The sequence below is a fragment of the Canis lupus genome, chromosome 1, assembly GCF_048164855.1.
Source record: "Canis lupus baileyi chromosome 1, mCanLup2.hap1, whole genome shotgun sequence".
In the NCBI taxonomy this organism is placed as follows: Eukaryota; Metazoa; Chordata; class Mammalia; order Carnivora; family Canidae; genus Canis; species Canis lupus.
Window position 1 is genome coordinate 118,058,870 of NC_132838.1, and position 27,906 is coordinate 118,086,775.

General features: G+C 44.8%; 1 protein-coding gene across 1 annotated transcript; it reads left to right on the plus strand.

The window, feature by feature from the left end:
* Positions 1-955: 955 nt before the first annotated feature.
* ZNF792 (zinc finger protein 792) lies at positions 956-26,663 on the plus strand. The gene is made up of 7 exons (XM_072785318.1): positions 956-1,037; positions 1,120-1,168; positions 12,726-13,425; positions 13,487-14,122; positions 16,462-16,588; positions 17,010-17,132; positions 17,765-26,663. The coding sequence occupies exons 1-7, from the start codon at positions 956-958 to the stop codon at positions 19,369-19,371; spliced, it is 3,324 nt and encodes a 1,107-aa protein (XP_072641419.1). The 3' UTR covers positions 19,372-26,663.
* The last annotated feature ends 1,243 nt before the right edge of the window (positions 26,664-27,906 follow it).

Genomic DNA, 27,906 nt, shown 5'->3' on the forward strand with positions numbered 1-27,906 from the left:
GTTTTCTGGCGCTATGACTCAGATGGAGTGCTGACTGCACCTCTTCAGGTACTTCTACCTTCACCGCCGGTGTTCATGCCAGCTTCGTGTATTCTTTGTGTCCTTTCTGCATTGGGGAAATGTGGATCCACACTATAAACTACAATCCCTAATCCAGTGCTCCAGACATGCACCTGTTGTAGTGCAGTAAAGAGTTACTTTGATTCTCTTTGGTTTTGTTTTTTTAAGATTTTATTTATTTATTCATGAGAGACACACAGAGAGAGGCAGAGACACAGGCAGAGGGAGAAGCAGGCTCCATGCAGGGAGCCCGATGTGGGACTCGATCTCAGGATTCCAGGATCATGACCTGAGCCAAAGGCAGTCTCAACCAGTGAGTCACCCAGGTGCCCACTTTGATTCTCTTTGAATGAAAAGTTTTTTCTTTGGCTCTTGAGTGGGCATCTGATCTCTGACTCTGTTGAGCAGGAATCTTCTGAGTTTTTGGATGGACGAGAATCTCCCCAGCTCTTTTGTGAAACCTCTTTTGTTTATTTGAATACTTGTCTAATCCCATTAGAAGTTCTCGCTCCACTGGATGCCCTCTCACCTCCTCTGTTCTTGATCATACGTTCTGCCTTGATAGCACTAATTCTAACATTTCAGAAAAGGTGGAATTTCATTAAGGATAATTTGGAACTACAATCATCTCCCTAGAGTTCTTGGGGTCTCCCCAAACTGATTTATTTCCAAGGGACTTTGAATCCTGGAGATCCCAAATCCCCTTTGGCCCCTTTGGCCCAACCTTCATCAGGTCATTCAATGATCTCAATCCACCTTATCCAAGGCTATGCAACCTCTCAAAGATCACCTGTCACCTGCAATTGATACTCCAAAGGACTCCCCTCTAAGGAATCTGTTCCTGTCCTCCCCCAGACACCCGTGAATAGACTGGGTTAAATGATCATCTTGATCAATGGACACCACCTGTCTGGTGGACACTGGTACCACCTACTCCACCCTCAACATCTCCGAATTCCCCACCATAATTCCTCAGAGTACACAACTCACCTCTGTAGTGAAAGTAGATAATTTACCACGTGATTTATCCCTTCAAAAAGCCCTTTCTTTGTCTCTCAGACCCCATGATGCTCAACACAGCCTTTTTTGTCAAGCTCCACAACTTCTTGTAAGCTATCAGGCAGAGATTTAATTTCTAATTGTAATGTTAATATTTAATGTGCACCCAAGAAACTGGCCTTTGAAGTTCTAGATTCCTCCTCCATTTGTTGTGCCCTCTGCCACAATTATGTGTTTTTTTGTTGTTTGTTTTTTGTTTTTTTTTTTTGCCTCTCAGAGCTCTCCAAGCTCTAGATAAGCCCCACATCCAGGACATGCTCATTCACATTCCTGACCCAGTTCAGACTAAAGGAATGACAGATGTAGGACACTTCTGAGAGGCAGAGCCTATAAAAATGGATACAGACCTCACTATGTTTCTCCCTAAATTAACTCAATGCAGTACCCTAAAAATGATATAATTTGTGGTCTCAGACCAATTACTCATTGGTTACTTGACAAAGGGCTGTTTATCTCCACATCCAGCCCCTGCAGCAGATCTATTTTACCTGTAAAGAAACCAGATGGAAAGGAGGGTTACCAATTTGTCCAAGAACAGTGAGTCATAAAAAAAAATTGTAAAATACATATTGTTTTTCCCAAACCCCAACACTCTTTGTTTCTATATCCTCTGACGTAACTTATTTCATCATTGTTGCTTTACGCTCTGCTTTCTTCAGCAGATCCTCTTTTATCTAATTCCCAATACCTACTCACCCTCACATGTGAAAATCAACAGTATACCTGGACAGTCATGTTCCAGGGTTTTTCCAAAGTCTCCATTTATTTTACCTGGAAAACATTCCAGTGTAAATCTGAAGAATCTTGGGATCCCTGGGTGGCGCAGTGGTTTAGCGCCTGCCTTTGGCCCAGGGTGCGATCCTGGAGACCCGGGATCGAATCCCACGTCAGGCTCCCGGTGCATGGAGCCTGCTTCTCCCTCTGCCTGTGTCTCTGCCTCTCTCTCTCTCTCTCTGTGACTATCATAAAATAAATAAAAATTAAAAAAAAAAGTAAATCTGAAGAATCTGGGCTTCTCTTAGCATTTAAAGCTCAGTCAGTATGTGGATGACCTTCTTTGTTCTACTAAGTTCAGTAACTCACAGTCAGATATTTAATACTTATTAGAAGCTCTGGCTCCTGTTAACCTTAAAAATAAAACTGTCAATTATTTTGCCAGCAAAATGAGCTTATACAGGAATAGCAGAGAATTACAATTTGGGACATTCAAGCTACAGCGAAACCATAAGCAAATCCAATGAACAAAGAGAGGAATGATCTTTTCTAGAGAAAAGGGGGAAGTTGGGACGGGCTATTGTAAACAAAACAAAACAAAAAAATCCATTGGAGTAAACTGGAAGTCAAAAGTGTAGTGGCTTTTCATTGGCTGTGTTGTGACAGTCTCTCATTGGCTGGGCTGTTGCCAGGTGGGGAGAAAATCTTCCTTCCCCTTGCTGGGATAGTCAAGTAGGCTTCTTCCTCTTGGAAAATGCAAGTTATGTGTCTTCCTGTTGGTTCTGCAAAGGGCTGTGAGGAATATTACAGCATAAGAGCTCCTCCTTCTGGCCTCCCAGCTCCATTTCAAATGGTGTTCCCTTTATTCAGTTCCACAGTACTAGCTCAAAAGCTATCTGCTATCTATGCAGACATTAATTCTCCTATTCTTTTTTTTTAAGATTTTATGTATTTATTTGAGAGGGAGAGAGTGCATGACCAAGAGAGAGAGCAGGAGCAGGGGCAGAGGGAGAGGGGAAAACAAATTCCTTACTGAACAGGGAGCTCAAGATGGGGCTTGATCCCAGGAACCTGAGATCATGACCTGAGCTGAAAGCAGATGCTTAAGCAACTGAGCTTACCCAGGTGCCTCAATTCTCCTATTCTTAACTAAAGTGCAGGCCCTTGTGAGAATCATGAGTTCTGCTATCTGGAATGAATTCTGTTACCTGGAATGATTTTGTGTCAGGCTGAGACTCATATTTATGAGGTTCTGGAAATCTGTAATGGCATTCCAATGGCTGGAATGTTCCTTCCGAGGTGAGGAGATAAGATCCATCAACAAGGATGGTGAGTTCTGGGTCTGTAAGGAGAACCTCTAAAAGATCAGGATGAGGAAGGGTTAAGTTTCAGTGACTGCAATGCGGTCACATAGATATCCTCCTATTAGGAAAGGAAGAAGAGCATGAGGTTAAGATTTCGAACAACCAGCAATGGTAACATGAGAAGGAGAGAGCAAATGAATCTTCAGAGAGGCAAGGTGAGAGGTAAAAAAAAAAAATGGAGGGGTGTTTCAGTTAGGAGAAGGATCTGGGATCATGGGATACAGAAAAGTCAGAGTATGACCCAACACAAAATCCATTGTAGCTTGAACAAATTTTGCTGTTGTCATGACTGCTCTAAAACAAGAAAAAGCTTCAGCCATGCACTCTGAAGTGAGGCTAAAATATCCAATGGGTCTTTAGTTTCCCTTAAGCTTCTGAGATAAGGCACCTAAAGCATGTCCTTCTCTCTCTTGAGTGAATAAGGAAAACGGCAAAGTTTGTTTGCTTCAAGGTGGAGGCAGAGGAAAGGAAGGTTTTTAAGGATTTGAATGCCATCATGGAAAGTGAGTGCCAACGTAGGGGGTCAAGCAGAGATTCCTAAATTATGCCATCTAAAGGGGATTCCACATTAGAAAAATTAGGAATCTACTTCCTACAACATCCAATTAATCTTAGAAAGCCCCAGAGTTGTCTTTTTGTTTCAGGCAGAGGGTAATTAAGGATGGTCTTGATAGTCCTGAGGAAAAGGATTTTTCCCTCAGGGGAGATATCATGTTCTAAGTATTACACCTGGACAGTAAGGTTGCATTTTGTCCCTTGAAACCTTACATTCCTTGTAAATGTGAAGCTGAATAAAGAAATCTCATTTAAAATGGACTTGAGCCTGGGTGGCTCAGTCGGTTAAGCGTCCAACTCTTGATCTCAGCTCAAGTCTTGATCTTAGGGTTGTGAGTTCAAGCCCCATATTGGGCTCCATGCTGGGCATGGGGCCAACTAAATAAAATAATAATAAAATAAAACCAAATAAAGTCTTTAAAAAATAAAATGGAGCTGGGAGGCCAGAAGGAGCTCTCATGCTGTAATATTCCTCACAGCCCTTTGCAGAACCAACAGGAAGACACATAACTTGCATTTTCCAAGAGGAAGAAGCCTACTTGACTATCCCAGCAGGGGGAAGGAAGATTTTCTCCCCACCTGGCAACAGCCCAGCCAATGAGAGACTGTCACAACACAGCCAATGAAAAGCCACTATGGGACGCCTGGGTGCCCCAGTGGTTTAGCACCTGCCTTTGGACCAGGGCATGATCCTAGGGTCCTGGGATTGAGTCCCGCATCGGATTCCCTGCATGGAGCCTGCTTCTCCCTCTGCTTATGTCTCTGCTTGTCTGTGTCTCTCATGAATAAATAAATAAAATATTTTTTTTTAAAAAAGAAAAGCCACTACACTCTGGATTCCCGGTTTATTCCAATGGATTTTTTGTTTTCAACAGCCCCTCCCAACTTCCCCCTTTTCTCCATAAAAGACTGGTCCTCTCCTTTGTTCTTTGGACTTGCCTATAGTTTTCCTGTAGCTTGTGTGTCTTGAATTGCAATTCTCTGAAATTCTGAATAAACCTATTTTGCTGGTAAAACAATTGACAGTTTTATTTTTAAAATTAGCAGTTACCTGACTGGTATTTATGACTGCACTGGAACAGCAATTAAACATGGGAAGCCTGTGGCTGATCACTTAGAGGATTTATTATTACCAAAAGAAGTGGACATATTTAAAAATAGAAACTCATATGGGTAATAAGATCCCAAAGCAAAGGGGGATCTTGCTAAAGCTAGCAGCTCATAAACACGCTAATCCAGCAACTCATGAATCTGTCCCAATTCCCACAACAACCAGACACAATATTAAATCTATTCTGCTGACCTTCTGACCCTCAGATAGAAGAAATGAAAAGCTCTCAGTTCAAAGCCCATAAGATTAAGTTGGAAACAAGCTGGATGTCTTTGCATTCAGATAAACTTTGGAGAAACCCAGCTGGACATTCAAGTTCTCCTCAATCCCTTGCCTGAAATGTAGTATATAACTTTCACAAAATGGGAAAGAAAACTAGATCAGCTCCTAGTATTGGTATTGCTGGGAAATTTTTACTTTTTACCTGGACCAATGGGTATCTTTTTGCCCCATCTGCTGAAAACATAATCCTGGTCAAGCTGTAATGGTGGGGCAAGGAAGAAAGCCACCTCCAGCAGGACCCTTTTCCTACTGGCAATTACAGTTTATTCCATTTCCTATATATTATGGTTATGAAATGTCCTTATCATTATTCATGTGTTCTCTCATTGGATCAAAGCTTTCCTATGTAGGAGGGCTACTGCTACGATTGTTGTAATTGTTCTATTAGAACAATTTTTCTCTGTCTGGGCTATTCCTTTTGCCCTGTCTTGATTGAGTGGGCAAATGGATTATTAAATCTAAAATTGCAAAACTCTCAAAGAAACTCGGTCTTTCACGGTCCAAGGTTTTATCTTTGGCTTTGATGACTTTCTGCTCTACCTACAAAGCCACAGCAACTCTTCTTCTATGGGATAATTAATTAACATCTATGAGAATTCCCACATAGACATGGGCTACAGAAGATGCCAATTTGGTCAATTCAGACATTCTCAAATATTGCAATGGGCTTATTAACTATACCTAAACCTATCAACTCGTTACACTGTTTTTTCCTCCTGTCTTCTCATCTAAACTAGTCGACATATAGAGTTGGAGATTTGGTTCTCTGGAGACAACACTATCAATGAACCTTGACCTTCATTGGGAGGGTTCATACATGCAAGTCCCAATTTCCCTAACTGCAGACAGAAGCTCTATGGATCTGATCCTCTATCCTCACACTTTTCTTGACACTTTTCTTGACATATCCTCTGGCCATATCACACTTGTAAAGTCTAAGAGAACCCAGAATTTTAAAACTAGTAATAGACTTTATGCTTTTTAAGACTACTTTTAGGGGTGCCTGGGTGGCTCAGTTGGTTGGGTGTCTGCCTTCAGCTCAGGTCTTGGTCTCGGGGTCCTGGAATGGAGCTCTGCATGGGGCTCCCTGCTCAGTGGGATGTCTGCTTCTCCCTCCCCTTCTGCCTGCTGCTCCCCCTGCTTGTGCTTTCTCTCTGTGTGTGTGTCAAATGAATAAATTTTTTAAACTTTTTTTTTTAAAAAAAGACTACTTTTAGATTTACAAAATAAACTGAACAATTAGTACAGAGGGTTCTTATATACCTCTCCCATATGCATATAACATCCTACATTATCTGATTACAGTTGTTACAATGAATGAATCAATGTTGATATATTATTATTAAGTGAGGCCCATAGTTTACTCAAATTTCCTGAGTTCTTAACCTAATGCCCTTTCTATGCATCAGACTGCCATCCAGGATGCCATGTTGCATTCAGTTGTCATGTTTTTGCAGGCCCTACTTGCCCATGACCGCGTCTATGATTTTTCCTGTTTTTGATAACTTTAACAGTTTTGAGTAGTAGTGGTCAGGTATGCTATAGGATGTGCCTCTATGGGAATTTGTTTTATGATTTTCTCATAGACTGGAGTTACAGGACTTGGGCAAGAAGATCATAGAGGTAAAGTGTCATTTGCCCCACATCTAATCAAAGGTACTCTGCTATAATAAAAAATACATTTAGTTTTTGTCTCTGGTCCCTGAACAAAATTCTAAAACCCATGGAATTTCCTGAGTGATAAGAATGTCTTTGTTATTCATAAGGAACCCCTTTTGGGACACCCAGGTGGCTCAGTCAGTTAAGCATCTGCCTTTGGAAGCCCTGAGTCATGCTCCCTGCTCAGTGGAGCCTGCTTCTTCCTCTCCCTCTGCTCCTCCCTCTACTTATGCACTCTCTCTCTCATTCTCAAATAAATAAAATCTTTAAAAATAAAGAAATACATAAAAGCAGGTACATCTTATTAAAAAAAAAATAAGGAACCCTTTTTGAGTACACCTGAGTTTCTGCTAATGAGCTGACTTAGGATGGGGTTCCTTAGGATAGCCTTAGGATGGGGCTGATCACCAGAGAGATCAGGTGATTTAAGGTTGGAAGTTTCAGCTCCAGCTGAATTGATCTCTGGGAAGGGAGGTGGGGGTCATTACAGATGATATTCTATAAAAAACCTTGAACAGCAAGATTTGATGAGCTTCCAGTTTGGCGAACTCATCCACATACCTTGAGGGTATGTGTATCCCCAGTTTCATGGGGATAGAAGCTCCTGCATTTATTTGAGACTCTTCCAAACCTGTCCCTATGTACCTCTTCATCAGGCTGTTCGTCAGTATTCTTTATAATAGCCTTTATAATAAACTGGAAATTTTAGGTAAGGGTTTCCCTGAGCTTTGTGAGCCATTCTAACAAATGATCAGGGATGCCTAGGTGGCTCAGTGCTTGAATGTCTGCCTTTGGCTCAAGTAATGATCAAGTCCCACATCAGGCTCCCCGCAAGGACCCTGTTTCTCCCTCTGCCTATGTCTCTGCCTCTGTGTGTGTGTGTCTCATGAATAAATAAATTTAAAATCTTAAAAAAAAAACAAATAATCAGATCCAAGGAGGAGGTTGTGGGAACCTCTGATTTATATTCATTCAGTCAGTAGCATAGGAAACAATCTGGACTTGGAATTGGAATCTAAAGTAGGGAACTGTTTTATGAGACTGAGCCTTTAATCTGCAGGTTATGATGCTAACTCCCAGTAAAGAGTGTCAGAATTGAGTCAGATTCATAGGACACCCAGTCAGTGTCTGCTGAGAACTCGAGAACTGCATAGTGGTCTTGGAGAGCTCAGAAATGGACCCATACACATCTAGTCAACTTATCTTTGACAAAGGAGAAAAGACAGTTCAATGGAGAGAGGGTAATCCTTTCAACAAGTGGTGCTGGAACAAGTGGACAACCATATACAAAATAATAAAAATAATAATAATAATAATCATCATCATCATCTAGACACAGACCTTTTGTCTCCACAAAAATCAACTCAAAATTGTTCACAGACCTAAATTTAAAACAGACCTAAAATTAAAACAGTAGGAAATCTGAATGACCTTGTGTTTGGCTGTGACTTTATATACAGTACCAAAGGGCGACCCATGAATGAAAAAATTGACTAACGGGGCTTCAACAAAATTAAAAATTTCTGCTCTGTGAAAGGCACTGGCAATAGAACCAGACAAGCTTCAGATTGGGAGGAGATTTTTTGCAAAAGGTATGTCTGATAAAGGACTGTGAGCTAAAACAAACAAAGGACTGTTAAGTCGACAGAGAAAGTAAACAACCCAATAAAAAACAGCAAAAGATTGTACAGATACTTCACCAAAGATATACAGAGGGCAAACAAGCATATGAAAAGACGCGCAACACCAGGTATCAATAGGGAAATGCAAATTAACACAGCAAATGTCATACCACTACGTATTTATTAGGATTGCTAAAATCCAAAACACTGACAACACTAAATGCTGGTGAGGATGTGAAGCACCAGGAACTCTACTTCATTGCTTGGGGCAGGGGAACACAAAATGGTACATTTGCTTTGGAGACAGTTTGGCAATTTCTTACGAAACTAAATGGAGTCATACCACACAATCCAGCAACTGTATTCTGTGGTATTTACTCAGAAGTGAAAACTTAAGTCCACACAAAAACTTGCACATGCAGCTTTGTTCATAATTACCAGAAACTGGAAGCAACCAAGATGTCCTTCAGTAGGTGAATGGATATGTAAACAATGGTATGACCAGACAGTGGAATATTATGCAGTGCTAAAAAGAAAAGAGCTATCAAGCTATGAAAAGACTTAGAGGAAACCTACATGGATATTACTAAGTGAAAGAAGCCAGGCCAAAAAGGCTAAGTATTGTATGATTCCAACTATATGCCATTCTGGAAAAGATAAAATTATGGAGGCAGTAAAAAAGGTCCATGGTTACAAGGAGTTTGCAGGGGTTGACAGGGGATGGACGGATGAAGAGATGGAACATGGGATTTTATTATTTAGGGCAGTGGAAGTATTTTGTATGAAACTATATGATGGTGAATGGATGATGTAGAGGTCGCTTTTTTAGGCAAATGGACTTGAGCGATGGAATGTAGAAAGGACCCACAGTGACCACCTGGGTGAATACAGACAGGTCATCACGTGACCTGCCTCAAAACATCTACAGGCCCTAACTGATCAATGCGCTACTTACAACCAGGCACAGTTACCAAAAATGGAGAATTCCATATATTGTCATAACTGTTCCTCTTCCCCTTTAGAAACAGTCCCTACCCACTGCCTCCTGGTAGACAGCCTCTCCTCTGCTGTCCTGCCCACTGCTCCCTTGCAGGGTATTCCGTAAACTTCTATCTCCTGTGTTATGCCTCGGGTGAATTCTTTCAGGGCCCCTGCCACTGGCTTCCACCCAATTGTTGCTCCACATTTGGGGGCCCTCATCTGATCAGAAGAGACACTCCCTTCAGACACCACACATGATATTATATATTTGTCAAAACCCCTAGAAAGTGAGGCAGGTAAGCCAGGTCTGAGGACCCAGAGGGGGTCACACAAGACCAGCTAAGAGCATCCTTGGCTTCATCCAGGATGGAAATCAAATACGAGCCCTCAGGAAGTGAGAGCAGCGTTTACTGCAGTTGTAGACAGGGCAGATACAGATGGAACATCTGGGACACTCAGAAAGGAAAGGAGAGAGATTCTCATCTTTGTTTGGGGGTCTGGAGTTTTATTGAGGATGGTGGTCTGGTGTACGTATCCTTAGGCATCCAGGAACCAATCTAACAAGGACAAGTGCTCAAGTGTCCCCCATAAGTCACTTATACCCTCAGGCCAGGAGTCTTGGCCCCAAGGTGTCCAGAATCAGTGGCCCTGGAAAATGTACATGATGATCTCACTTGGTCACCCCTTTAGATGTCAGCCATTATGCTAGAAGATTCCAAAGAAATCATTAACTCCTTGACCTTCACAAGGAGGACATACATGAAGGCATATGTGAGGTGGGGGTGCAGCTTCTAGCAAGAATAGAAGCAGGAAAAGGACAAAAAAAAGAGCAGTCTTAAAAATGGGATCCTTTCAGTTCCCCTGTCTTCAAAGCATAACACAGTGGACTCTAATGTAAAACAGCCTAAAAGGGCCCCTACTTATTTTATTTAAGCTAAAAATTACAAATACTGGGCAGCCCGGGTGGCTCAGCGGTTTAGCGCTGCCTTCAGCCCAGGACCTGATCCTGGAGACCCGGGATCAGGTCCCGCATCAGGCTCCGTGTGTAGAGACTACTTCTCCCTCTCCCTGTGTCTCTGCCTCTCTCTCTCTGTCTCTCATGAATAAATAAATAAAATCTTTTTAAAAATAAAAAATAAATAAAAATAAAAAAATAAAAATTACAAATACTTATTTCAACACATTAGCACAGAGTGTTATAAATACCTTTATCTTCCTCCTGGACAGTATAGGGAACTTGGAATATTCATCACTTTGTCCCATTTTCACTACTATGATCTTTATGGTACGCATGGTAATGCCATCATTTAAATTCCGCAGGAGATAATATTCACATGTTATACAGAGAATGAACAGTTACACGAATCCACAGACACACTCGTCTCTCACATCTTCATTCCCATCACCCCAAAGATTTCACCTGGAATCATTTTCATTGCTCTTAAATTATAGTCATTAGAATTGCATATTATGTGAGTTAATTTTCCACTAAAATTTTCATTTGGGGCTTGAAATAATCTTATTTCAGATCTTTTTTTCTTGAGAGTCACTTTTGCTATGTATAGAAATCTAGATTGGCAGGAATTTCTTCAGTAGTTTGAAAAGATCCTTGCATAGTGTCCCTGAAACCACAACTTACAGTGGGAGTGAGAGGTGACAAGTAACCTATTTTGTTATAGCCTCCTAGTTATAGGTTAGGTTAGGAGCCTAAGGTCTAAGACTGAAATTGAGGTAGTGACTGGATGAGGTTTTGGGGTTGTCCTATAAAAGAGAGTTAATGAGTATTGAATGCGTAGGAGGAATAAAAGAGGAGTATGCGGTTACCAAACTGATGGATTGTCTTGAAACTGGTTATATGCTCACCAATTGCTTTTTCTCTTTCTGTCCACCCAGCTTCCCTTACATTTAATTTGAACCACATAAATGAATTTGGGGCAATGAAAAATGGACGGAAGCAACTGTGAAATTGTGTCTCCATTACATCTTCCCTTTGTGCCTCATCCTGGTATGGCCTCCTTGGACCGCTGTTTCCACCTCTCCAGGAGTTAGTGCTCCCTGGTGGGCTGAAGCTTCAGGTGGTGGGCCGATTCAGCATTGATGAGGACAGGCCTGGTCCCCTCCAGCCACTGGACACCAAGCTGGGATATCTCGTGATCATATATTTGTACCTGGATCTGGCTGCTCTGAATGCCACAGGGTAGTCAGGAGGGGAAAGTTTTGGTTCCTGTGACAAAGATATTCCCCTTGATCAACCTCTACTTAGTCTGTTCTGAATTCTCTTCTCTGCAGGGGCCTGACTTTCAGACTTCCATGGTCCTCTCTGCATTGTCTAATTGTAGCAAGAATCCTAAAGTCAGTTTGACCAGAACTACCCTCCGTATTGATCACTGGTGATATCTGATCAGGTCCCTCATTCCCCAACACCCCCCTGGTGACATCTGATCCTCCTAGGCTGCCTTCAGCAATAATTCTGCTAGGTTGGTTTAGCCAGAACCCCTCTTATCTTCTGAAGTCTTCTTTTAGTAATTTCCCATCCCCAACCCCACCTGTTGCTTTGCTATAAATTCCATTTTCCTTGTTCTACCTGGAGTTGATCTCAATCCCTCTCACTACAAGCTCTCACTGCAGTGGTTCCTATTCCCAGCACAATAGGGTCTCTGAACCGTCTGTCTTATTCTCAACAAGTGTCCTGAATTTTTTTCCTTTAATCCCTGAGAATTAGACGTGAGTAATGTATTGAACTTGAAACCATTGAAAGAAACCATGTCAGTTCCATTGTGTCCACTCATGCCTGAGGAGGTTTCAGCCTGATGCTCTCAAATGTTGAATCAAGTGACCTGTAAGAATCCGTCCTTTGCGCAGTAGACTTGTTTGTGAAACTCTCCTGCATGATGCATTTTTTTCTATAATGTATTTTAAATAATAAAACAGCCAAATGGTTAAAAGTGTGCTTTCATGTAAGTATTACACCATCACCGATGCAGTTATTTGCTGAGTCATTATTTGTGGAGCGCGGTCTCCGTTTGCCCTCCCACAAGGGGGTTCGTGACCCCTGACGACGACGTTACAGATCCTGCTGCTAATGGCTCAGGTCCCCCGCAGTAAATACGTGTGGGCCCTGTGACCCTACCAAGGCTCCCCTTTCTCAAATTGGAGTCCCCTGGAGGGTTTGTCCACACACGGAAGGCCGGGCCCCAGCCGCCGAATTTCCGAGTCCCTAGGCCTGGGTTGTTGCCCAAGACTTTGCATTTTTAGCAAATTTCCAGACGATGCTGATGCTGGTTTGAGAAGCACTGAGTGAACCTACAGATCCCGCAGATCAGGCGTTAGCTTCGTCCGTCAGGGCCAGCCTGGGCCCTCCCGAGGGTCCGAGAGGTGGAGGCCCAAACAGGTCTCCGTGGCGCACCCCCGCGGGCGCCTGGGACGCGGCTCCCGGCACAGAGAAGCCCCGGGACAGCCCCCGACACAGAACTCCCGCGCCCCCGACGCCGAGGACCGGCGGGAACCAGCGAGACGCCGGGAGCAGGCGCGCGCCCCGCCCTCCGCACGGACACCCCGGCACCGCCCCTCGCATCCCCGCCTCGCCCCGCCCCTGCACCACCCCCAGCACCGCCCCCTCGCACCGCCCCGGTCTCCCGCCACCCCAGCACCGCCCCCCGCCCCACCACCAAGCACCGCCCCAGCACCCGGCACCGCCACCTCCGCATCACCACTCACCACTCCGCACCGCGCCCCCCTTACCACGACCTCGCACGGCCCTCCCAGCACCGCCACCCACACCCCCCGCCGCACGACGCAGCACCGCCTCCCAGACCCGAGCCCCACCACTACCCAGCACGGCCCTCCCGGCACCGCCCCCCGCAGCATCGCGCTCCGAGCACCACCGCCCGGCACCGCCCGCGCACCGCCCCCGCCGCCCCGCCCCTCCACCCAGCACCGCCCCCAGCACCGCCCCCGCCCCGCCCCACCTCCTGGCACCGCCCCTGCCCCTCGCCCCTCCACCCAGCACCGCCCCCTGGCACCGTCCCCCGCCTCTCCTCCCAGCACCACCCTCCACCCAGCACCGCCCCACCGCCTAGCACCGCCCCTACACCCAGCTTCGTCTCACCACCCAGCACCGCCCCCGCACCGCCCCCGCACCGCCTCACTACCCAGCCCCGCCCCCCGCCCCGCCCCGGCCACCCAGCACCGCCCCCAGCACCGCCCCCAGCACCGCCCCACCACCCAGCACCGCCCCCGCCCCTCCACCCAGCCCCGCCCCCGCCCCTCCACCCAGCGCCGCCCTCAGCACCGCCCCCCGGCAGGTTTGCCCCCCACGCCCCCCCAGCTCCGTCCCCCAGCGCGGCCGTGGGCGGGACGGGAAGCGCCGGCGGGGGACTGAACGCGGAGTCCGCGCCTGGCTCGGGGCCAATGACAGCCGGGAGCCGGGCGCCGCTCGGGGCGGGAACTTCCTGCGTCCCAGGCCCGCCAGTCCCCGCCGGGCCGGGGGTGCGCGCCCGCGTCCCCCGTGGCCTTTCCGGAGCCAGGGGCCGAGGCCGGGGAGCCGGGACCCTGCTCCGCCCCGCGTCCCCCGCGCGTGCACCAGCCCGAGGCCCGAGGCCCGCCGCGCCCGGGGCGGGAGAAGCCGGGGAGCCCGGGGGGCCGAGTCCCGGGCGGATCCGCTGCGAGCCCGGGCACCGATGGCGGCGGCGGCGGCGCTCGGGGACCCGGCGCAGGTGAGTGCGCAGGTAGCCGCCGCGGCGGGGGCCTTGTCTGTCCGCTAGCCTCGCCCGCCTCTCCTCGGCTTTGGAGTCTGGGGGCGCTGGAGGGGAGCCCCGCCCCGCCTGGGGTGCTGGATCCAGGCCGGAGAGGATACCGGGCGCTTCCCACTTCCGAAATCCAGTGGCAGGAGGCGAGCAAGGGTTTCCCGGGCACACGGACGGGCGTGTGCAAATGCTTGGCGGGGAGAGTGAGCTGAGGGTCCGGAGAGCAGGTGGGAGACGGGGAGCCCCGGATGGCGGGCAGAGGAGCTGGGCCTCTGTTCTGAGGGGGTGGGAGCCACAGCCGGTCGCGAGGAGAAGAGGAAGGTGATCTGACTCGGGTCCTGACAGGCTCCCTGTGGACGCGGAGTGGAAAGCTGACCCGGGGGAAGGGTGGAGGCAGGGAGAGCAGGAGCCGCCGCTGCGCTGGCTCGGGTGGGCGCTGCAGGGGCTGGAGGTGGAAGTCACTGGATTCTGGATCCCTCTTTTAAGTCAGGCTGACCAGATGTTCTGACGTGGAAGGTGAGAAAGGGAAGGGATGGTTTTGGGCTTCAGCAGCTGGAAGGCTGGATGGGAAAGTTGGTTGTAGAAGGAATTTTCAATATAAAAGTAGAAGTGAGGTTTTGGCGCCGCTGAGCTCTGGTGTTCCAGAGACCCCTGAGCGGAGCGGAGCGGGCAGCTAGACACCAGTTATGGGGTGTTTGGGGGCCATAGAGTTAAGGTTATGAAGGACTGAATACACAAAGGGACAAAGGCTAGGCCTTATACAAAAATAGAATTCCGACCCACAACCTGCAGGGACCTGCCCAGGAAACCAACCTCTTTATCTACAATAAACAACCCAGGAAGCTAGCCTGCTCACGTTAGACTGCAGGAAGCCAGATTGCTATCTCCAGTGACAAGCCAGGAACAATAGCTTCTCTAACAACTGGCCCCAGATGACCAGGGCTTCATTAACCACTGACAGCTTCTCTAATTTTTGTTCCTGCTTCCAACTTCTCTTCTCTTCTCTTCCAAGTAGAACCAAATGTACACCCCTAACCAGTCACACAGGGGACCCGCTTCTGGTTAGCCTGGCTCCAGCTTCCCCGTGCCAGCCCCGCCCCGTCAGCGCACACTTGAAGGCTTCTGTTTTCTGCTACTCAGCTCTCCCACTCCCCTGCCTGCCTTTGGGTCTGCCAAAACTCGAGCGACGGCGGCTCTCTCCCTTGCCATAGCGAGCTCAGTATAAACAGCCTTGGCTGTTATTCTGCAGCTAAAACATCTAAAATGTGGCATGTGGTTGTGCGTCCGAACCTTCAGGTCCTGGGGGCAACGACGTTCAGCGGGAAAGAGGAAGGTGGGGGCTGAGAACTGAGCACTGGGTCTGTTGCTGGGACAGCATGGTTGGCTTGTTTGGCTTCATGAAGACTGACATGGAAGAGTAGTGGTGGTGGTGGTGGTGGTGGTGGTGGTGGTAGTGGTGCTCTGTAGGGAAAGGGGGTGTGGCTGGGGGTGTAGAGATGGATGGGATGGAGAGGATCAGTAGTAATGGAGATTGGAGCTTAGTCACCCCTCCACATCCTCAGCAGGACTTTGTGGTGCCCCTTGGTGGGGCCGGGGGTTTTCAGTTGGGCTGGTGAATTAGCTTAGGGGCAAATGGTGTCAGCTGGGAGCAGGTGACCCTGAGTGGGTGGGGGTAGGAGAACCCATGTGCAAGAGGCCCAAGGGTATCTGATATGTGTGGCTCTGCATAGCTTTGGATTGAAGCCAGGAAAGGACCAGGCAAAGGGACCTTTAACTCCCTGGCGAGTGTTGCCCTTGGCGGTGGGAGCCATCCCGGATGGGATCATGGTTGTCTTTGCCAAGAACTTTCCAGATGTCATGTGTGGAGTAACATGAGGGTCCATGGCGATGGCTATGATGTGGGCTGAGATGGGGGAGGGCACGGTGACAATGGGGATGCAGCAGTGTGGTCCAGAGTCTGAGGAAGGTGCAGTCCAAGTTCTTGGCCCAGGACCTTGTGACTGGCAATTAAGGGAGAAGATTGAGTCCATGTTTGTCTGTTAATGACATAGGAGGGGGGCCCACAAAGGAGGGGGTTCAGTCCTGCACTTCGGGCCCAGAGCATAGCTGGTGTCTCTCTCCCCCCTGCCTGTTGATGTTGTGGACCACCACAGTGGTCAGACGAGGCATAGAAAAACGCAAACACCAGTGGAACCAGGGCCTTGAGTCTCCTCTGAGTTGGGAGCTAGGGAGGAGGCAGTGCAGGGGACAGACAAGGGAGTCCTGAGGAGAGAAGCTGATCATGGCATGAACTGTCCCCATCATGGCAGGGCTGTGTGACCTTTGAGGACGTGACCATTTACTTCTCCCAGGAGGAGTGGGGGCTCCTTGATGAGGCTCAGAGACTCCTGTACTGCGACGTGATGCTGGAGAACTTTGCACTTATAGCCTCGCTGGGTAAGGCCTTCCCACCCACCTGATGTCCTGAGCTCACGCTGCCTGTCCCCTGTTCCTTCCTATGGCCAGACTGTGGCACCACTTCCTTCCCAGTTCTCCCAGGATATGTGGTGCACATTGGAGGCCTGTGCCATGTGCAGTGTCCCATCCTCTCCCTGAGCCACCCCAACACCTGCTACCCCAAAGCATTGTGGGGAAGGGGCCAGAAGTGAGGAGTCTTGCATGTAGCCCCATGGATCCTGGCTGGCTCGGCTGCTCTCTGCCTGGGTGACCCTGTCCTTGAGCTGATGTGTCCTGGGGCCTGACTGCTGGGAACACTGTGTGTTCCTTTTGTAATATTTCACCTTGTTTCCTGTGGTCTGTCATCAGGTAGTTCACCTGGCCAAGTGCTGGCCACTTAGCTGCCATGTCTTTCCCTCAGGACTTACGTCTTTCAGGTCTTACATAGTTGCCCAGCTGCAGATGGGGGCAGAGCCATGGGTACCTGACAGGGTGGACATGACTTCAGCCATGGCAAGAGGGGCATACAGCGGACCCATCTCTGGTGAGTGGGGGGTGAGGGGGCAGGTGACATCACCACCATCCTCACATCACACCTGCAGCTTTTCTCATGTTCATCCTTGTTTTGGTGCCCAAGCCCATGGCCACATCTCTCTTCTACCTTTCCTGTTCTTGACACATCGCCCATTTGTCATTTCTGCTCTGACTTGTGACCCCTGACTCACTCTTTCCACAGCTCCCCCTGTGACTGTCTCCACCAGGACATACACTTAATGTCATGATATGTGCATATTTCCCTTTCGTAGTCCTTAAACAGTGGCTACTCAGTTGCAATCAGATTTTCCTGGGCCTGGACACGCCGTTCTGCACAGGGCTTATGGGTTAGCAATAGCTAAGGCCCTGCTGAAAAGCCTTTAGAGAAGTGAGATGAAGACCCCACCTTTTGTCCCAATACTGTGCCCATACTTGTGTCCTTGGTCCTGGCAAGGCCACCCTTAGTTTGTGACCTTGCCAATCACGGTACTGCAGAGCAGATCATCCCTTACCCTGACTTCAGGCTTCTCGTCTTGCCAGCTATCCTGAGGACCCATTCCAGGGTCAGGGGTGCCTTTGTCATGGGGCTGCTTCCTTCCATCAGAGCTCCTAGTAACTTCACCAGCATTTCTCTGTTTTCAGGTTTTTGCTGTGCAACAGAGGCTGAGCATAGTGTGTCTGTAGCAGGAGTGTCCCAGGACAGGAAGCTCAAGGCGGCTCTGTCCAAGCAGAAGGACTACTCCTGTGACATGTGTGGCCTACACTTGAGAGACATTTTGCACCTGGCTGAACACCAGGCAACACATTCCAGCCAGAAACCATACATGTGTGAGGCACCTGGGAGAGAGTCCAAGTCCAGAGCAAACCTTTACAAGCATCAGATGCAGCAGAGTATAGACAAGCCTGTCAGAAGGGATGAGGACAGGGCCTCATTTGTGAAGAGCTGCAGAGATGACACATCAAAAGAACCTTTTACAGTCAGGGAGGGTGGGAAGGACTTTGTGGGTGGGACAGCTACATCTGACCTTCCGCAGCATCAGGTCGCTCACAGAGTGGAGGAGCCACCCCAGAGCACTGGTCACACTGTGCAAAGCCACAGCAAGTGCGGTGAATTTGGGAATGCTTTCAGCGACAAACCCACACCTATTCAGCACCAGAGAACCCACACTGGAGAAAGGCCTTATGAATGCAACAAATGTGGGATATTCTTTAGCCACGCCTCTGGCCTCTTTCAGCACCAGAGAGATCACAACAGAGGAAAGCCCTATGAGTGCTGCGAGTGTGGGAAGTTCTTTAGCCAACACTCAAGTCTTGTTAAACATCAGAGAGTTCACACTGGGGAAAGCCCTCATGTGTGCAGTGAATGTGGGAAATTCTTTAGCCGAAGCTCCAACCTCATTCAGCATAAGAGGGTGCACACTGGAGAGAAGCCTTATGAGTGCGGTGAATGTGGGAAATTCTTCAGCCAGCGTTCCAACCTCATTCATCATAAGAGGGTTCACACTGGCAAAAGCGCTCATGAGTGTAGTGAGTGTGGGAAGTCTTTCAACTGCAACTCCAGCCTCATTAAACACTTGAGGGTTCACACTGGAGAAAGACCTTATAAGTGCAATGAATGTGGGAAATTCTTCAGCCACATCGCCAGTCTCATCCAACACCAGATAGTCCACACTGGCGAGCGGCCTTACAGGTGCAGTGAATGTGGGAAAGCCTTCAGCCGAAGCTCCGACCTCATGAAGCATCAGAGAGTCCACACTGGGGAACGGCCTTATGAGTGCATCGAATGTGGGAAATTGTTTAGCCAGAGCTCCAGCCTAAATAGCCATCGGAGACTTCACACTGGCGAGAGGCCTTATCAGTGCCCTGAATGTGGGAAATTCTTTAACCAAAGCTCTAGCCTTAATAACCATCGGAGGCTTCACACTGGCGAGCGACCTTATGAGTGCCTGGAATGTGGGAAAACCTTCAGGCAAAGATCTAATCTGAGGCAGCACCAGAAGGTTCACAAATCAGACAAGCCGTATAAGTGCAGTGAATGTGGAAAAGCCTTTAGCCAGAGGCCTACCCTCGTCCGGCACCAGAAAATTCACACCAGAGAAAGGAGTGCAGAAAATGTGCACCCTCCTCCAGCACAGCGATGTGCAGTGGAGATGAGCTCTGAGAACAGTCTTTATAAGGGGGCCATCAGCCAGAGGTTGAACCTTGTTCATCCCAATGTCCACACTGGACAGATTCCCTATGAATGCTAATTATGTTGGAAGCTTTCTGGAATAAAGTAGCATTTTCTCACCATGGACTCTATCAGACCTTTGTCACTGCGAGTGTTTGTGGTAGAAGCCGTTTAGCTCTGGCAGGTCTCCAAGAGCGTGGGTCAGCCAGTCTCTGTATTCAGACTCCTCTCTCCCAGGAGGGAATCCAGAGGAGCCTGAGGCCACAGGGAGATGTCATTCCCTCCCTCTGACCAGTGTAGCTGTGGACATGACCCATCTTTGACCATGAAGACCTGAGCTGAGTTCTGCTGGCAGCTTGTGGAGAAGGTTTCCCTTCTTTCAAGGACATGGCTGATCTCATACGATGCTCATGGTGGATTTATCCGATCTCCACATTACCCATCCCAACAGCTACCTACTTTGCATTGCCTTAGTGATAAAGCCACCTTAAATCTCATGTGTCTTGATCACTGTGGAGTGGGTTGAGAACAGTTGAGGTCTACCAAACTAAAAGGGCCTCTTAAACGTATTGCTTCTAAGGGAAGAGCAGGATGGTTGGAGAACAGCTCTTAGTCTAAATTTGGCCTCCTCTGTGTTGCTGCTCAAGGCCTCCAGGGGAAGATGGTAGGACTTTGTGGGCCTAATGCAATCTGAATGGCATGAATTTTTGTGAGCCAGAGATTACTCCGAGGACAGGGCAGTTGTGACAACCTCCACTGCATCTGGGAGCAACATGAATAGGGCCTCTTGTTTCCCAGATACTGTTTACCTGGCTGGCACCTTCCAAGGAGCCATATGCCATGAATTTTAGCATCTGGTATACAGGTTTCCTAATTGTAAGACTTACTGGGACCAATTGAGACCATAATTTGTATGGAAAAACTGCGGGTAATAATGGAGTAGGCAAGTCTACAGCAAACTAGAGGGAATGTACCTGTTCTAAAAGTGCATCCACAAATGTTCCTTTGAATGTGACTCTGCATTCAGGATTCGGGCTCTGCAGAAATTCTCAGGACCTCTAGACCTCTGCCCTATGGCTTAGGTCACCCCCAGAGCAAAAATCGAAAGGTTTTGTGCATACTAAGGCTCTCTGCACTATTTGTGTCATGGCCATTGCTGCATTGGCAGGAGAATAGGGGTAAGAGAAGGTAATCTTGTACTCCAGGGATGTAGCATTTGTGACATAGCCAGCCATTTTTGCAACCAAGGCTTCAGAGACAGAGAAAGAGAGCAGAGTCAATATAGGGTTGGCAAATCTAATTTTCTAAAATGAATGGGAGATCAGATTTTTATGTGCAACAATTTCCTAAAATGTTTTATTGATATAATTGTCATGCAATAGTTGTACATATTTGATGTGCACAATTTAATAAGTTTTTCAGTAAGTAAACACTCAGGGAACCAACACCAGAACTGTGACGGTGGACCTATCCATCACCCACAAAGCTACCTCGTGCCTTTTACTTTCCCTCCTTGCCTTCCCAAAAACTATTGATTTACCTTTTTTTTTCTCCCACTATAGATATGTTTGCCTTCCTTAGAATTTTATACAACTGGAATCATAAAGTATTTCTACCCTATTTTTGGTCTATTTTCTTCCACAACAGAATTATCTTGAGGATTATCCATGCTGTATGTATGAACAGCTCATTCCTTTTGCTGTGAGTGGTGCTCTCTTGAGATCCATCACAGTTTGTTATGCTTAATTTTTAAATTAAAAAATCTCTGGTAAAATACATCATAAAATTTACCATCTTAACCATCTTTAAGTGCATAGTTCAGGGGTATTAGGTACATTCATATTGTACAACCAGCACTACCATTCACATCCTGAGCTCTTTTCATCTTGCAAAACTGGAAGTCTGTACCCATTAAACAATAATTCCAAAGACCCCACCACCACCACCATCGCCTAAACCCCTGGAAACTGCCCTTCCACTTTCTGTTTCTGTGAATTTGACTGCTTCAGGTACATCATATAAATAGAGTCATCTAGTATTTGTCTTTTTGTAACTGGTATATTTCACTTAGCATTAGTGTCCTCAAGGTTCATCCATGTTTTATGGCATGTGTCAGAATTTCCTTTCGTTTTAAGGATGCATAGTATGTATTCATAACATTGTATTTCTGCCATATTTTGCTTTTTATTCATCTATCAATGGATATTTTATTTCCATCTTTCAGCTATTGTGAATCATGCAGCTACGAACATGGGTGTAGAAATCTCTCTTTGAGACCTTGCTTTCTGTTCTGTTAGACATATCTGGAAATGGAATTACTGGATCCTATGGTAATTATATTTTTAATTTTTTGAGGAACCTCCATACTGATTTCCACAGTTGCTCTATCATTTTACATTCCTACTAACAGTATATATGGGTTCTGGTTTTCCCATATCCTCACCAACACTTGTTTTTTTGCTTTTTTTTTTAAGATTTTTTATTTATTTATTCAAGAGAGACACAGAGACAGAGAGGTGGAGACACAGGCAGAGGGAGAAGCAGGCTCCATACAGGGAGCCCAACGTGGAACCCTATCCTGGGACCCCAGGATCATGCCCCGAGCCAAAGGCAGACACCCAACCACTGAGCTACCCAGGCATTCCCACTTGTTTTTTCTTTGAAAAAAATTTTTTTTAATTTCTGAATAGTATCTAGCTAGATAGATATGAAGTGGTTTCCATCTATCCTAGCTTGTTGAGTGTTTCTATCTTGCAGGAGTTGGATTTTGTCAAATGTGGGTTTCTTTTGGGGGGGGGTTGCATCATTTGAGAGGATCCTGTTTTTTCCTTCTATTAGTGTGGGGTATTACACTGATTTTCGTATGTTGAACCTTCCTTCCATACCAAGAATAAATCCCACTTAAACATAGTGTATAATCCTTTCAATGTGCTGCTAAATTCTGTTTGCTAGTATTTTGAAAATTTTAACAAAGGTTAGTGTTATTTCTTTAACATATAGAATTCACCAATAAAGTCATTGGGTCCAGAGCTTTGTCTGTTGTGGGGAGGTTTTTGGTTGTATATTCATTATACTAATTATAAGTTTATTCAGATATTCTCTTCATGCTTCAGTCTTGACAGGATTTGTTTCTGGGGCTTAGTCTATTTCATTTAGGTTCCATTTTTTTGTGTGTACAATTGTCCAGAGTACTCTCATTATCCTTTTTACTTTGGTAAAATTGGTAGTAATGTCCCCACTTTTACTTCTGGTTTTAGTATTTGAGTCTTTTAGTCATTCTAGCTAAAGGTAGTCAATGTTGTTAATCTTTTTAAGAACCATCTTCTGGTTTTGTTGATTTTTCTGTATTGTTTTTCTATTCTCTATTTTTTAAATCTGTAGTCTTTATTATTTATTTCCTTTGTCTAGCTCTTGGTTTAGTTCTTTTCCTAGTTCTTTAAGTTGTAAACTAAGGTTGTTGATTTGAGATCTTTCTTTTTTAATGTAAGCATCCTCCTTCATACATTTTTTGCTACATCTCATAAATGTTGATATGTTGTGTTTTTCTTATCCTTTTTTTTTTTGAGAGAGAAAGAGAGAGAGCGCGCATGCTGAGAGAGTACATACACATAAGCAGAAAATGGAGATCCAGAGGGAGAGGGAGAGAATTTTCCTTTTTAAGATTTTATTTATTCATATGAGAGAGCGAGGCAGCGTAAGAGGGAGGGAGCGCAAGCATGTGAGCATGAGCAGGGGAAGCAGGAGAGGGAGAGGGAGAAGCAGACTTCCTGCTGAGCAGAGCCTAATATGGGGCTCAATCCCAGGATGCTGGGATCATGACCTGAGCCAAAGGCAGATACTTAACTGACTGAGCCACCCAGGTGCCCCAACAGGGAGAGAATCTTAAGCAGACTCTGCATTGAACACAGCCCTGACCCGGGGCTTAATCTCAGGATCCTGAGATCATGACCTGAGCTAAAATCAAGAGTCGGATACTTAACCAACTGAGCCACCCAGTTGGTGCTCTGTATTTTTGCTTTCTTTCATCTCCAAAAATTTTCTAATATTCCTTGTGATTTCTCCTTTGGTTCCATTGTTTAAACCTGTGTTTAATTTCCACAAATTTATGAATTTTCCAGTTTGCTTTTTATCAATTTTTAACTTCATCCTGTTGAGGTTGGAGAAAATAGTTTGCATATTTATCTTTTAAAATCTATTAAGCCTTAATTTGTGGCCTAATGTGGTCTATCATGGAAATGTCCATGTGCACTTGAGAACAATGTGTTTTCTGTTGGTGGTGGTTAGAGTATTGTGTACATTTCCATTAGATCTGATTGGTTTATTGTGTTGTTCTAGACCTTTATTTCCTTAATGACTTTTGTCTATTGTTGAGCACAGGGTATTGAAGTCTCCATCTAATGTAAAACTATTTCTTCTTGCCAATTTTTAAGTCATATATTTTCTTGGTCCATTATTAGTTTCACAAGTGTTTGTAATTGTTACACTTTCTTACTGAACCTTTTATTATGATATAAAATTATCCAAATTTGTGTTGTAAATTTTTTTGTTTGGGAACTTATTTGTATGGAATATTTTTGCATTCTTTCACTGTCAACATGCTTGTATCTTTGGCTGTAAATTGGGTCTCTGTGGACAGCATATAGTTGGATAATTTTTTAAACGTCTCTTCTGTCAGTCTTTGACTTTTGATTGGAGAGTTTAGTCCATTTACATTTAAAGTAGTTACTGATGAGGGATTTACTTATGTCACCTTGCTTTTTTTTCTGCATCTTTTTTGTCCTCCATTTCCTATATTAGTATCTTCTGTTTTTTATTTTTTAAGTGAAATGTTTTAGTTCCCTTCTCATTTCCTTTTGTGTATATTCTGTAGCTATTTTCTTAGTGGTTACCATGGAGATTATGTTCAACATCCAAAAATTATAAATATTCTAATTTGAATTTATGTCAGCCTAACTTCAATACCATATAAAAACTCTACCCTATCCTATTCCATCCCCAAATCTTTCAGTTATTGATATCCCAGAATTACATCTTTATACATTTTATGTCCAAAACATAGGGTAATATTTGTTTTTATTTTATTTTTTTTTTTAATATTTGTTTTTAAATGCATGAACTTCTTACCAAAAAAAAAAAAATGCATGAGTTTTTAAAATCATGTAGAAATTTAAAAATGGAGTTATAAATTAAAGGTACAATAATGGTAGTTTTTAAAATTACCTATGTATTTATCCTTACAAGTGATCTTATTCCTTCATATTGCTTAGCATTAGTCCAATGTCCTTTGGTTTCAAGTGAAAGACTCCTTTAGGCACTTCTTGCTGGGCATATCTAGTGGTAACAAACTTCCTTGGATTTTGTTTATCTGGGAATTAATTTCTGCCTTACTTTTGAAAGACAATTTTGCCAGATATACAATTCTTGGTTATCATTTTTCTTTTCTTTCAGCACTTTGAATATACCAGCCCACTGCCTTCTGGCTTTAAGGATTCTGATGAAGAATCTGTGGATAATCTTATTGAGTATCCTTTGTACATGACAAGTCATCTCTCTTGTTCCTTTCAAATTTCTCTTTGTGTTTTGATTGTAATTTGTCTTGGTTTGAGCCTCTTTGAATTCATCCTTCTTGGAGTTCACTGAGATTCTTGGATACTTCTATTCATGTATTTCATCAAATTGGGGTTCAAATCAAGTTCAAGTTATCCCTCTTCTCCTTTCGTTCGCCTCCTGGGACTCCCACAGCATGTATATTGTTTCACTTAAAGGTGTTCCAGATGTGCTTTATATTCTGGTCACTTTTCTTCAATCTTTCTTTTGATTTTCCTATCTTGAAGTTGACTGATTCTTCTGTAGTCTCAAATCTGCTTTTGAATCCCTCTAGCAAATTTTTCATTTCAGTTATGGTAATTTTAGCACCAGAATTTTTTTTATTTCGTTTTGTGTTTGTGTGATATTTCCATTTTGTTCATGCATCATTTTCCTGCCCTTCTCCATGTCTTCCTTTAGTTATTTGACCATCTGTGAGATAGATGTTTGTATAATAGAACTGCCATCATGTCTTTTTAAGAGACAGTTTCTGAATTTTTTTTTAAAGTGGGCCTTGTTTTTTTCTTTCTGTTGTTTTGTTTGGGGGTTTTTTGTGTGTGTGTGTTTCTTGTGGTTTTGTTTTTGGCTGTTGGGTTGTTTTTGTTTTTGAACACTGGACATTTAAATTTAGTACTGTGTTAACTCTGGAAATCAGATTCTTCATCTTTTCCCAGGGTTTGCCATTTTTACTTAATTTGTTTAATTGTCATAGGCTGTCTCTACTGGGGAACAGCGTGTGGTGTATCTCAGGGTCTTTTCTGAACCTGTGCCTTAACTTTTAAAATTCTACTGTATATGTGATTGCTTTGAGATGTCTTAATCCTAAATATCTGGCTCCCAAGAGAAGAGAAAGAAAAATGAAGAGGAAAGGTATGTGGTACCTTAAGTTCCCTGGAAGTCACTTCAGCCACAGAGGGAGGGGCTTGCAACAATTGGATAAGGGTTGTACAAATGGCTGCCCACTTCTATGTTTTCACCTCTGCAATCAGTTTAGAGCACAGATCCCCAATATTTGTAGAGTGGGATCCTACCCAGGCTCCCAAAAACTGCATGCAAGCTGCTCCAAGGACACACATATAGCTGCCTGACAGGGCAAGTGGATAAGGGATGGGTAGCTGCTACAGTGCTAAAGACTGATACTGGCCCAAAATAGCTGCAATTTACTACTGCTTATGCTTTCCTCTGGAAGTTATAAGCCTTCAATGGACCCCAGAGTTCCAAAATAGTTACAGTAGACATTCTGCCAGTATAATTGTTGTCAGGGTAGGGAGATGACTTCCTTATTGCTTCCTATCTACTATCTTCCCAGAATCCTTATTCAAATGTACTAGAATTTTTTAACCCTTTTATGTTACATGACATGGGTTTTTGGCTATTACAAATTAAGCTATGACCTTGAATATACAGGTCTTCAGATGGGTCTATGCTTTCATTTCCTAAAATCTAGAAGTACAATACCTTTGTTACAAGTCAGGGGAATATTTAAATTTTTGGAAACCAACAAATTGTGTTCTAAAGTGCCTATAGCATGTTACTTTCCCCCAGCAGTGAATGAGGTCCAATTCTTCCATATACTAGCCAATAATTGCTATGATCAGCATTTTTAATGTTTGCCATTTTAACAGGCAGGTAGTTGTAGAATCTCATTGTGGCTTTACCTTGCATTTATCTAATGACTCATGATCTCAATCGAACATTTTTAAAATGTTATTTACCACCCACATATCTTTGGTAAAATTTACATTCATATCTTTTGCCTATTGTTGAAATAAATGTTGGTTGATATTTCTATTTTCATTATCAAGAATATAATGAAACAGCAAAGAAATTTGTTGGAACTTCAGTCATTTATCAGTGATGTCAGTAACTTATTTACTTAACGGGGTAATAAGTTTTGGATACCAAAAATATTTCCTCAAATTTCCAATGGAAAACTATAGACACAATGCACTTTTTAAAAAATATTTTACTTATTTATTAATGAGAGACAGAGAGAGGCACAGAGACACAGGCAGAGGGAAAAGCAGGCTCCATGCAGGGAGCCCAACATGGGACTCGATCCGGGGTCTCCAGGATCAGGCCCTGGGCGGAAGGCGGTGCCAAACTGCTGAGCCACCCAGGCTGCCCGACACAATGCACTTTTAAGTTTAATTTGAATTATTAACATAATGTCTACTTTCTTAAATCTTCACAGCTAATGAAACAATAAGTTGAGCTCTGAGTTATAGTGTTTACCACGCAGCCATTTTCAAACTACAACATGCTGTCATTGAATGTGGAGTTGGGAGACTATGTGCAGTAACACACCATTGTAGTCTATTTCCACTACAGAGATGCAGTAGATGTAAATTACCTTATGCAAAGGTTTCTCTTTTTTTAAGATTTTATTTATTTATTCATGAGAGAGGCAGAGACATAGACAGAGGGAAAAGCAGACTCCCTGCAGCGAACCTGATGCGGGACTTGATCCCAGGACTCCAGGATCATGACCTGAGCCAAAGGCAGACACTCAACTACTAAACCCCCCAGATGCCCCATGTTTTCTGAATTCCATTATGAATTCTCTAATATGAGAATATTTTCTAAAGGCATACCAAGATTTTTTACATCCAAGTTTCTCATTAGCATAAATTCTGTAATCCTGAGCAGTGTTGGAGTCATCCATAAAGGACTTCCCAAATTCCTTAAATTCTTAGGAAATTTTCACCCATATGGTTTCTCTGGTGTACTTTTAGGGCTGGACTGTATATAAAGGCCTTCCTGCATTTTTCACATTTAAAGGGTTTCTCACCAGTGTGTATCCCCTGATGTTCAGTAAGGAATGAATTCAGTCTAAAGGTCTTGCCACATTCCTTACATTCAAAGGATTTCTCACCAGTATGAACATTCTAATGTCCAATAAGTTGCCCATACAGGGTAAAGGCCTTTCCACATCCCTTACATTCATAGGGTTTTTCACCAGGATGAATTCTTCCATGTTGTACAAAGTATGAGGCATGACTATAAGTTTTCCACATTCCTTGAATTT